This window comes from Phacochoerus africanus, chromosome 4 (assembly GCF_016906955.1).
Source record: "Phacochoerus africanus isolate WHEZ1 chromosome 4, ROS_Pafr_v1, whole genome shotgun sequence".
Taxonomy (NCBI): domain Eukaryota; kingdom Metazoa; phylum Chordata; class Mammalia; order Artiodactyla; family Suidae; genus Phacochoerus; species Phacochoerus africanus.
Window position 1 is genome coordinate 48,482,596 of NC_062547.1, and position 12,090 is coordinate 48,494,685.

General features: G+C 47.0%; 1 protein-coding gene across 2 annotated transcripts in view; it reads right to left on the minus strand.

The window, feature by feature from the left end:
- Positions 1–1,017: 1,017 nt before the first annotated feature.
- Positions 1,018–12,090, minus strand: part of MICAL2 (microtubule associated monooxygenase, calponin and LIM domain containing 2) — a 255,526-nt gene continuing 244,453 nt past the window's right edge. The window contains exons 30-31 of one of the 2 annotated variants that reach the window (XM_047776272.1): positions 6,418–6,491; positions 1,018–1,845 (exon numbers count right to left, since the gene is read on the minus strand). In XM_047776272.1, coding sequence (XP_047632228.1) covers positions 1,661–1,845; positions 6,418–6,491 — 259 coding nt within the window. In that variant the 3' untranslated portion in view covers positions 1,018–1,660. The remainder of the gene's footprint in view (positions 1,846–6,417; positions 6,492–12,090) is intronic. The other variant, XM_047776271.1, reaches the window with a different exon arrangement.

The following is a 12,090-nucleotide window of genomic DNA, read 5'->3' on the forward strand; positions in this document are numbered from 1 at the left end:
AGCATGCAGGCAGAAGTGGTTTATGGGTCAACTTATATTGAGAAAAGTGAGGTCTCGAGTCAGAGCCAATGGTTGCATAGCACCATTTGTTCAACAACACATTTAAACACTTACAGAAATGAGAGAGGCCAGATACAGCAAAGAGTCCTTCTTAAAATCTTTTCTTTGGTTCCCATATGAACTGTCCAAGTATCCCAGGAATCCCATGTCAGTGCACAAACTCCATCTTCCATTTTCTTTTTCACATTGAAAATGTCATTTAAAAAATCCATTCATTACCCAGTTTGGAATTTGGTGAATGGAGTCACTGCGCACGGCTCCACCTTAAAGGCAGAAGTGGGCTTGTCTTGTCCCGTGGAGCTCCCGGGGGCAGTCCTTGGAGATGGTGTCAGAGACACTTCTCTGTTTGGACCTAAGAAGACACCATAGAGAAGACACCATAGATCCTCACCTTGGATCACTACAAGTTTCTTTCTGTTGTTGTTGTTGTTTTGTTTTGTTTTTTGCTTTTTAGGGCATATGGAGGTTCCCAGGCTAGGGGTTGAATTTGAGCTGCAGCTGCCAGCAACGCCACAGCCACAACAACGTGGGATCCGAGCTGCATCTGCAACCTACACCACAGCTCCCGGCAATGCTGGATCCTTAACCTACTGAGCGAGGCTAGGGATCGAACCCGTGTCGTCATGGATCCTAGTCGGGTTCATTAACTACTGAGCCACAAAGGGAACTTCTAGAATGTTCTTTCTTAGTAGCAGCATCAACCTCACCAATGTTTTATCAATAAATGAAAGAGTTTTCCTTTTTTGCCATTACCAACAGTTACAAAAAAAGTGTTTCAAAATTATTAATTTTCTAAAAGTGTTTTTCACTATGTTCCATGGGCAATAAAGAGAGTGTTCTGGGGGGAAAAAAAGAAAGAATAAAGAAAGAAGGCTTTTCTAAGCCAATAGCATTTGGTGAAAACTGACAGTCCTACTGGTATGAAGTCAAAGTTTTATTTCTTTTTTCCCCTCTGTCTTTCTTTAAATAAAATTAAGGCTCAAGTGTTCTATTAAACTCTCATCGCTTATGTATATTATATTAAGGCTTATAAATACACCTGGTAAATTAAATTCACCCTGGATTGAATTAACACCTGCTATATGAGCTATTTGCTTTATGTAATCACTAATCTCGAGGTGTCGCCTCTTTCTCTGGAAACACAATTTAAATATTAACCTAATCTTTAAACTGCAACTGCTTCTTTCTGACATTTGGAAACCAGTCATCCATGCAAAAAAAGGCAAATACGGATATATTAATGAAAAGGCAGCGTCTTAAAAATCTCAAGATGTGTAACTCAATGAATTGGGAAGAGAAATAGTGAAAGCAGCAGCAAAGTCAATCTCTGTGTCACTTTCTAGGGAAAGCAATGCTGGTCATCTTCCAAGGTCACCTCCAATCTCAGAGACCAGCAGAAGTTGCCTGTCAAGGTCAAAAGAGTCTTTGTATTTTCTTCGTTAAAATCTCTGGAAGGATCTTGGGCAGGTAGCTGGAGTACATATGAGAGAACTTTAAGTTAAATATATATATATATATTGCAGTAGAGTATAACTTTAGTTCCAGGTCTGACATAGCCTATGAAGAGAAGTAGGCATGAGTGAAGGGGCACCAGGCCTGCTCACGTCCTGCTCAGCTGGCAGCCCCTGGAGAATATGAAGCTTTCAAAGTGCTGGTCTTCTGCCTTCTCTTTTATGCGTTGTTCCTCTAAGGAGTCCACCAGCTTGTCCCTTTGCTCAATCACACGCATCATCTCGTTGAGTATTTCTTGCTCTTCATTCAGATCATTCTCATCTTTCTGGCTCTCTACAGAAAAAAAAAAAAAAAAATCAAAAACCCAAACCAAACAAACAAAAAACCCTATTGGACTTCAGGTAAGATTTGGTCCTGGGAGAGCTCTTTGGCGTGGGCATTCTTGATTGTTCTGGACTTATTTCTGCCCTTTAATTTCCATGGAGAAAACAAGGAAATGAATTTAACACCAGGGACCAGCCCTCCAAGCCACAACTTAGAAAGGTGGGTGCTTTGTGCACTGTTGGCTCAGTTTTCATCTTGAGATGCTATATAAAGCAGCAGGGGAAAAGCCCTTTGTGAGAAACAGAAGTTAATACCCGCCAAGCTCTATCAAGCCCTCTAACCAGCTCTCCCCTTGCAAAAAAACAAAACAGCACAAAGGCAGTTTTTGCTCAACGTGTCTGAGCTACAGCAAAACAATCTATGAGAAAAGTTTCTATGTAAACAATCTGCATCGGTGGGTACCATGTCAATGATGAAAAACCATTTTTCATTTGTAGTGAATGACAAATTGCAGCCTTTTGACTAGAGAGCAGGTGGCAGCCAAGTGAGGTGATGACTGGCTGGATGTTTCCAGACTGTGACTAGGCTTCTCTCTTTTGCCTTCATGACCTACTTGACCTTGACTTTATTCCTTGTTTCTTTTTTTTTTTTTTTTTAGGGTTGCCCCTGTGGCATATGGAGGTTCCCAGGCTAGGGGGGTGAATCGGAGCTGCAGGTACCAGCCTACACCAAAGCCGTAGTAACACGGGATCCGAGCCTTGTCTGCAACCTACACCACAACTCACAGCAACCCCAGATCCAAGCCTTGTCTGCAACCTACACCACAGCTCACGGCAACACCAGATCCTTAACCCACTGAGCAAGGCCAGGGATGAAACCTGCATCCTCATAGGTGCTAGTCAGGTTCATTTCCACTGTGCCACAATGGGAACTCCCTTGACCTTCTTCCTCATTGGCCTGAGATTTTCAATTGCTTGGAGGAGAGAAGCTTGTTATAGAAGGAAGGAAGAGAACAAGAATCTGGTAGTAATGACTTTCTGACACTCAAAAGAGAATCTTACAGGCAGATTTTGAGTCATGTCCACCAGATCATTGCCTTGGGACAGGACTGGATAAATTCCACGAGTTGCTCTCATTGAACACACAGGGACTAGGCAGTGAGCTGAACCCCAGAGCAGAGATGGTGCCACTGTCTCCTGCATCAGGCTGAGGTCTGAGAAGGGGTCAGGAAGTAGGTGCATAGGACAAAAGGGAAATCAAGAGGCACCATTCCTTTGGGCCTCATGTTTTATAGGAGGAAGGAGGAGAGGCAGAAGAAGCAGAGGGAGAGTGCCCTGGGCTCCAGTCCCTCCATTCCCGGCCTTGGAAACCCCCCAGGGGAAATGTCATATCATTTGATGGAAACACTGGAGGCTGAAGGATGCCTGACCTGCCCCTTGCTTGGGATTCTGGAGGAGAAGCCAGCTGGGAGGGTGCCCTTTGTGAAAAGGTGGGACAGGCAGTATTTCATGGATGGATGGAAAAGAGGGGTCTGGGTGTGGCACTCCCAGACTGTGGCACCCCCAGATCTTGATCTGCTGTGTGTGGCACACATGTGTAGATCCTAGAAGTGTCCATCTGCCCCAGAAATGAAAAGGTAGCTGGCCAGTGGGCCCACCGTGGGGCTCCCCATGATGAGGGGTGAAGTGGCCCCACAAAGGAGACTGTCTGGCTAAGCTGAGCGGAGGATGTGCCAAGGTGAGGATGAAGGAGGCGCCAAGCATGCTGAGAGAACAGCCAAGCCGTGGGTCATGCCAGCCACACACCTTAGCTGCATGTGCCAGCAGAGGGAGGGATGGCCCAATGACGGGAGACGGCTATTTTGGGGGGGGGTGTCCATGAGTCAGTGCAACCCACACAGATTTCTAAGGCTGTAAAGTCACACAAAACTGCCTCTCGCCATGATCTGGTCATCACCTTAAGAATTAAGCAGATGGGGAGTCATGGCGCAGCAGACTAGGAATCTGACTAGGAACCATGAGGTTGCAGGTTCAATCCCTGGCCTCACTCAGTGGGTCAAGGATCCAGTGTTGCTGTGAGCTGTGGTGTAGGTTGCAGGCGAGGCTCGGATCCCGCATTGCTGTGGCTGTGGTGTAGGCTGGCAGCTGTAGCTCTGATTAGACCCCTAGCCTGGGAATCTCCATATGCTGAGGGCCTGGCACTAAAAAGCAAAAAGAAAAAGAATTAAGCCGAGGGAAGGGGTGGCAGTCTGCAAGACTGAACCTTTTCATCCCAGAGAGACTGAGCAGTTCCTACAGGGACTGTTTAAATTATTGCATCAGACTAAGTTTACCAGAGAGAGATAAACAAAGTTCTCTTTCTTTCCTCCCTCCCGCTCTCCCTCCCTGCTCCCCTTCCCTCCTTTTCTGCTTGGCAACTAGTGGAGTGAAGCTTTCATCCGAGATGAGAAGGCAAAATGAAGAAACTACATTTTATTGTACACCTCAGAAGAGTGAGTGAAAATGTATGACCATGACTCCTTAGTAAGATTTTTTTTAAAAAAAGATTCAAAGGTGACTAATGAAGTCTTCAGTAGTATGTATTTTACCATCAAAACAGTGAATTAGAGTTTTTATGAGATGTATAAAGCAGATTTTTTTTTTTTTTTTTTGCTTTTTAGGGCTGCACCCACAGCATTTGGAGGTTCCCAGGATAGGGGTTCCGTCGGAGCTACAGCTGCCTGCCTATTCCACAGCCACAGCAATGTGAGATCTGAGCGGTGTCTGTGACCTACAAAGCAGGTCACGGCAACACTAGATCCTTAACGCACTGAGCGAAGCCAGGGATCAAACTGTATCTTCATGGATCCTAGTTGGCTTCGTTACCACTGAGCCATGATAGGAACTCCAGATCTTAGTTATACACTGTGGCTTGGTAATTAGGTATGCTTCAGTATTGGTGTCCCTTATCTGATTATCAACATAGAAAAATTAAAAATTCCTCTTTCAAGTTTGGCTTGTCATCGACGGGACCATCTGAAACACCTTCTGACAAGTAAAAGATGATGTATGTCACTTCCATCTATTCTACACAAGCAGTTCTATAAGGATTTTGATAGAAATAGAATTATATTGCTGTAAAGAAATAATCAACAAACATGACTATGTGAGAAAGAACAGGAGACCCTGAGTCTGTGGTGATCTGTTCCTGAGTGTTAGCCCCTTCATTTACCTTGAGCATGCTTTTTAAGGTCTCAGTGACTCAGTTTTCTAATCTGTAAAATGGGAATAAAATACCTGCATAAGAATGATTATGATGATAATGTCTCATATTTACTAAGTGTTTGCTCTGCAGCAGATAACCCAGTAGGAGGTGGGTCCATGAAGGATACAGAAATCATTTATCTTGTATTTTTATGGGTTTTTTTTTGTCTTTTTAGAGCTGCACCCACAGCATATGGAGGTTCCCAGGCTAGGGGTCGAATCGGAGCTACAGCTGCCAGCCTATGCCACAGCCACAGTGACACAGAATCCGAGCCACATCTGCGACCTTAAGAATTAAGCAGATCTGGCAACGCCAGATCCTTAACCCACTGAGTGGGGCCAGGGATCGAACCTGCATCCCATGGATACTAGTTGGGTTTGTTACTGCTGAGCCATGATGGGAAGTCCCTAACTTGTTTTTTTCAGACTTGGGTCTAAAGGTAGGAAAGCCAGGCGTGGATCTGGCCCTGTAAACACACAGGCAAAAAACAGAGTAAGTATGCCTCACTGGCTGGGGCCTGTGAATAAATACTCAGCAGATGACTACAGCTGAGTCTATTTCAACTCTTGCTCCTTCATGGTGGAAGTAGTTTTCTCATGTATGATTCCCTGGTGCTGGGGAGCCTACCTTTCTCTGTGCTCCCACAATGTGTAGGTCAGGCCCTCATCTCACTGTGTCTTTTTTTTTTTTCTTTTTTTTCTTTTTAGGGCCGCACTCATGCCATATGGAGGTTCCCAGGCTAGGGATCTAATTGAAGCTACAGCTGCCGGCCTACGCCATAGCTACAGCCATGCCAGATCCAAGCTGCATCTATGACCTACACCACAGCTCATGGCAATGCTGGATCCTTAACCCACTGATCGAGGCCAGGGATCAAACCCACAACCTCTTGGTTCCTCATGGGATTCATTTCCGCTGTGCCACGACGAGAACTCCCCCACTGTGTCTGAACCACTGGTGTCGGTGTCATTCTCCCTAGTGAGGCCAGAGGGCAGGGCTGTTCTTCTCCATATGTCAGGTCCACTCTAGATCTCAGCAGATGGTTATTAAATGCATGGCTGGATCATCGAAGGAATATATACATAAATGACTTCATTCCTACTAGGGCATGAATGGAGCCAAATGTTGCCCTCACAGCCCAAGTGGATGAAGCTAGAGGAACTTGCTATGTGTGGTGGGGGCAAAGGAAGGTTGACTTTGTGCCCCACCCTAACTCCTAGGCTGGTGGCACGAGGCAGGAAGAATGCTCCAGTCTGTGACATGCAGCATATTACGGTCAAGCGTCTTGCTGGGGAAAAATGCCTTTTGCAAGGGCCCCAAACACAGCCCCACACTCACCCTCTTTGAGCATCTTCTCTCGTAGTTTCTGCTCCAGTCTGCTTTGATGATCTTCTAATTCCAATTCTTGCGCCCTGGGGAGGAGAAATATTTGATGTTTGTAAATCCTGGAGATCTGTATAGACATACTGACTAATAAAGCCACTGACTATAGCGACTGCATCCTTCGTTCCTCATTAAAATTGGAGTCTTGGAATATCTCTACACTGAACATTCTGTGGCTACTCCTGAGATAAGTGCCACTGGAGACAATCGGGGGAGTTCCCACTGTGGCTCGGTGGGTTAAGAACCTGACTAATCTCCATGAGGAGGTAGGTTTGATCCCCTGGCCTCGCTCAGTGGGTTAAGGATGAGGTGCTGCTGTGAGCTGCAGTGTAGTTCACAGACGCGGCTCGGATCCCGCGTTGTTATGCCTGTGGCGTAGCTGCAGCCTCAATTCAACCCCTAGGCTGGGAACTTCCACATGCCGCAGGTGCAGCCCTAAAAAGAAAAAAAAAAGAGAGAGAGAGAAAGAGAAGATGGGGAACAGCTGAAGGGTGTGACATGATCTCAGCAAGCCTTTGGAAGGCCACTTGGGAATGGATCATGAAGAAATGACTGGAATGGTCCAGGGGAGAAGCAATGACAACCTGAAACTCTTCTCATTTAGGGGACACGTGACTTCAAGTATCACCTCTAACAACTCCCAAATCTCTGAGTGTGGTAAACTGGAAAACAAGGAAGAAACAGGAGTGAGGCACTTTGTCCAGATGGAGGCCATCAGATTCAGACAAATACACATCTGGCTGGAGCTGATGTGGAAAGAGGGGTCACTAATGCATTGGAGGAGTCCAGCTGGAGCGCTGGGGACCAGTGTGTTCACCGACAGAACAGCAGAGTCAGGAAACGAAGTTAGCTCTAGGGGAAGGTCAGACGGAATTTCCTGAACTTATGATGCCCAGGGATACCCCACAGTGTGCGTGGAAGCTCCCCACGTGTGGGGCTGTGTGGTGATGTTGGGAGGGGGGTCCCCAAGCCTTTGCTACTACAGCTCTGGAGTTCTCGGGAGAAATGAGGACCACAAATGGATGTGGCAGGGTCACGGGTGAGAGGCCAAGTCATGTGGTCCCTAAAAGGGAGACTATGGAGGGAAAGAAAGTTTGAAGGGAGAAGCTTGGGAATGCCTATGTTCAGAAGCCAAGCAAGGAGTTCCCATCGTGGCTCAGTGGTTAACGAATCCGACTAGAACCATGAGGTTTCGGGTTCAATCCCTGGCCTCGCTCAGCAGATTAAGGATCCGGCATTGCCATGAGCTGTGGTGTAGGTTGCAGGCACGGCTCAGATCCTGTGTTGCTGTGGCTCTGGCGTAGGCTAGTGGCTCTGGCTCCGATTCGACCACTAGCCTGGGAACTTCCATATGTTGCGGGAGCGGCCCAAGAAATGGCAAAAAGACAAAAAAAAAAAAAAAAGAATCCAAGCAAAAGAGGTGGATCCAGGGAAGCTGCCAGCAAAAGGCTGGAGGACTAAAACAAGAAATGCCATATCCCAGAACCCATGAGGGGAATATTTTCAGAGAGAAGAGAGAGGTCGAGTGTGTCCATGGCTACAGAGACACTGAAGAAGGTGAGGGCTGAGACTAGGTCCTTGGGTTTGACATGGTGGGACCTTCCCTTCCAGCCCCACCTGCAGTCTGCATGCATATCTGCTATAGCGTTGGGTCACTTTGCTATATACCCTGTCGTTGATGCCATTATTTTTACAGCTTCTACTGCTACTGGGGCCAAGGTCCATGCTTTGTTTTGCCTTTTTTTTTTTTTTTTTTGGTCTTTTGTCCTTTATGGGCTACACCCACAGCATATGGAGGTTCCCAGGCCAGGGGTCTAATTGGAGCTACAGCTGCTGGCCTACACCACAGCTCACAGCAACTTGGGATCTGAGCTGCATCTGCCACATACACCACAGCTCACAGCAACACTGGATCCCTAACCCACTGAGAGAGGCCAGGGATCGAACCTGCAACCTCATGGTTCCTAGTTGGATTTGTTTTCACTGCACCACAACTGGAACTCCTGCCTTTTGTTATTGACATCGAACTTTCCTTGATCCACTCTGGTAACCAATGGAAATACACCATTAGGATCTTCCTTTAAGAGAGAACTTTTTGGAAGGAGTGTAGTGTGTAGTGAGCTGACTGCTGCAGCAGAATCCACTTCAGTGTCATGCTGAGGTCACAATGACCCTGGGCGGCTGCCAGCCAATGACTGAGCACAGCGGTGTCTGCCCTGGAACCTGGCCCTTTCTGCCCCACTTTGGACTCTGGGCAGTCAGTCTTTGCTCTGGTGCTCCCTTTGGCCTGGCTCAAGCCTTCTCAGGGCTGCACTGCCATTGGGGCTCCTCCTGCTCAATTCCCTTTCCTTCCTCTCTCGTTTTACAGGTATCAGGTCTGCAAGGGGCTCTGAGATGTCTCTCTTACTTCCATTCTCTTTTTCTTTTCTCCCAACACATGTCTTGTGCTCCAAATTCTGTCTTGGCATCTGCTTGCCCAAGGGACCCAAAATGACACACTAATCTGTTTCTCCTTGTCCAGTTGGAACTTGTCTTTTACCAGAGCTCCCACTGCCTTTGTCGAACTCACACATCCAAGTTCTCCTCCTTGGCCTCTTTTGGAGGAGAAAGTTCCCTCTGACAGTGTACTAATGAAGGAAGCCACTGTCAAAGAGGAGTCACTGCCTCCCCAACCCTTGCAGGTATGCCCTGTGCACCAACTGCTCCTCCAGCAAACCTCCATGGAGCTCATGCTACTTTTCCTTACTGTTCTCGTGCTGTGTGTCTGTCTCTCCTGAAACCATGAGATCCTGGAAGAGAGGGAATGCGGCCTGATTCACCTTTATTTCCACAGTACCCAGTGCAGATCCTGGCACAGAGAACGTGCTTGATATCTTTAAAAATTGTTTTGTCTTTTTAGGGCGGCACCTATGGCATATGGAAATTCCCAGGCTAGGGTTGACTCAGAGCTGCAGCTGCTGGCCTACGCCACAGCCACAGCAACGCAGAACCCAAGCTGCGTCTGCAACCTACACCACAGCTCATGGTAATGCCAGATCCTTTCACCACTGAATGAGGCCAGGGATCGAACCCACGTCCTCATGGATACTAGTTGGGTTCATTACTGCTGAGCCACAATGGAAACTCTGATATCTTTTTGTTGAATGAATTTTGTCATTTAGACCCAGCCCAAAGGCAGATGGTACGGTTGTATACAAAGGGCTTTGTCATGAAGGGGATGTGGACAGATTACATAATTGTTTTGAGTCTCAGCATGTGCATCATTCTAAAAAATAGTCAGAGAAAAAATAATTGCTGGAGATGAGCCCTGCTTCTGCATTCTTGACATTTCCTTCCATGTCCTTGGAGCTCAATGGATGTAACTCCAGCCTCCTTTCTCCACCTTCACTCTTACTCTCTCTCACCACAGGGGATGTACATTTGGGAAGAACAGACTAGGTGAACTCAGCTCACATCCTCTCTCTCTCTCCTGGTATCAGCCTGCCTGAAGCAAACATGTCTTCTCTACTGCTCTGAGCCTTGCCCTGGGTCTACGGCAAGAGGTCTCAACGTTGACACTATTGACATTTGGGGCCGGATACTTCTTTGTTGGTGGGGGCAGTGGGGGCGTCCTGTGCATCGTAGAATGTTAATAGCACCCTTGGCTTCTACTCATCAGATACCAGCAGCACCTCCCAGTTGTGATAAACAAAAATGTCTTCAGACATCACCGAATATCCCCTGGGAGGAGGGTAGGAATCTCCCCCAGTTGAGACTCACTGGTCTAGGGTAAAAGCCTTACCCCTAAGAAGCAAATGGTTCACTACCTTTGGTGAGGAGGTAGATGAGTGCATCTAATTCTGGGGTTTGGTTAGTGTAATAGGTGGCATGATGAACGCCCCAAAGTTAAGTCCACATCCTAACCCCTGGAACCTATGATTGTGACTTTATGTATTTACTTATTTATTTTTCTTCTTTTTAGGGCTGCACTGGTGGCATATGGAAGTTCCCAGACTAGGGATGGAATTAGAGCTACTGCTACAGGCCTAAGCTGTGGCCATAGCAACACCAGATCTGAGCCACAGCTATGATCTACACCACAGCTCATGGAAATACTGGATCCTTGAAACCCCTAATGGAGGCCAGGGATCGAACCCACATCCCCATGGATACTAGTCAGGTTCTTAACCACTGAGTCATAATGGGAACTCCTGAATGTGACCTTATTTGAAAAGAAGTCTTAGAGTTCTCTTATGGCACAGTGGGTTAGGATCCGGAGTTGTCACTGCAGCAGCTTGAGTCGCTGCTGTGTTGCCGTTTTGATCCCTGGCCCAGGACTTCCATATGCTGCAGGTGCAGCCAAAAAAGAAGAAGAAAAAGAAAAGAAATCTTTGGAGATGTAATTAAGAACCCTGAGATGAGAATATTCTGGATTATTCCATTGGGATCTAAACCCAAGGATGCATGTCCTTATAAGAGGCAGAAGAAAAGGCACAGGAACACAGTGAGGGCCACATGAAGACAGAGGCAGAGACTGGAGCTACAAGCTGAGGGGTGGCTGGAGCCGCCTGAAGCTGGAAGAGGCAAGAGGGATTCTCCCCCAGAGCCTGCCAAGGGGGCACAGCCCTCCAAATGCCTTGATTTCAGACTTCTGAGTCCATTTCTTTCTTTCCTTCCTTCCTTCTTTCTTTTTTTCTTTGTCTTTTTAGGGCCGCACCCCTGACATATGGAGGTTCCCAGGCTAGGGGTCCAATTGGAGCTACAGTCGCCAGCCTACTCCAGAGCCACAGCAACACAGGATCTGAGCCACATCTGAGACCTACACCATAGCTCATGGCAACGCAGGATCCTTAACCCACTGAGCAAGGCCAGGGATGGAACCCACATCCTCATAGATGCTACTCAGGTTTGTTAACCACTGAGCCACGACGGGAGCCCCCTGAGTACATTTCTATTATTGTAAGCTACCTTGTTTGTGGTCGTTTGTTACTGTAGCCCCAGGAAATGAACACCATTAGCAAACTCACCTGTGCTCTCTCATATTTTGCCAAGCTGGTCATTATTAGTAATAAATGCTTTGTTTTAATGTTCCACCTATTGATTCATTTGTCTTATTTCTCACCCGGTTCAGAGCCCAGGCAGAGAAGATGAATGGAATTTATTAGATCCCTTTAAAGACTCTCCAATTTACCTCTCAGATTTGGGGTGAAAACAAAATGAGACAGTCTAAGTGAAAGCACCCAGTACCGTTTCTGGGGCTTAGTTTGCTGATATTTCATGTTACTCTCTTTCCTTCCAGAACGGTGACAGGTGGAATGACCTTCCACTTTTTCAAAATGTGGTGAGACCCATCTAGACTTCCTGATCTCCCAACCAGACTGCAACCTCTCATTCAGGGGACAGCCAGACAGATCTTTGCCTGCAACTCATTAAAGCCACAAGGAGTAGCCAGACAGATCTCGGCCAGCCCTTCCCATGGTTCACACTCAGAGGCCAGACAGATGCATCCCCGTTGCAGGTGTGTGATTGCAGGTGGGTCCTCCTTGGGCTAGGGCACAGGGATGAATTGAAAAATGCCTTTTCCAAATAGCCTCCGTTGCCCGAAATCATTTTAGCCGTAGGACTGCACAGCAGAGAGCAGACGACTGA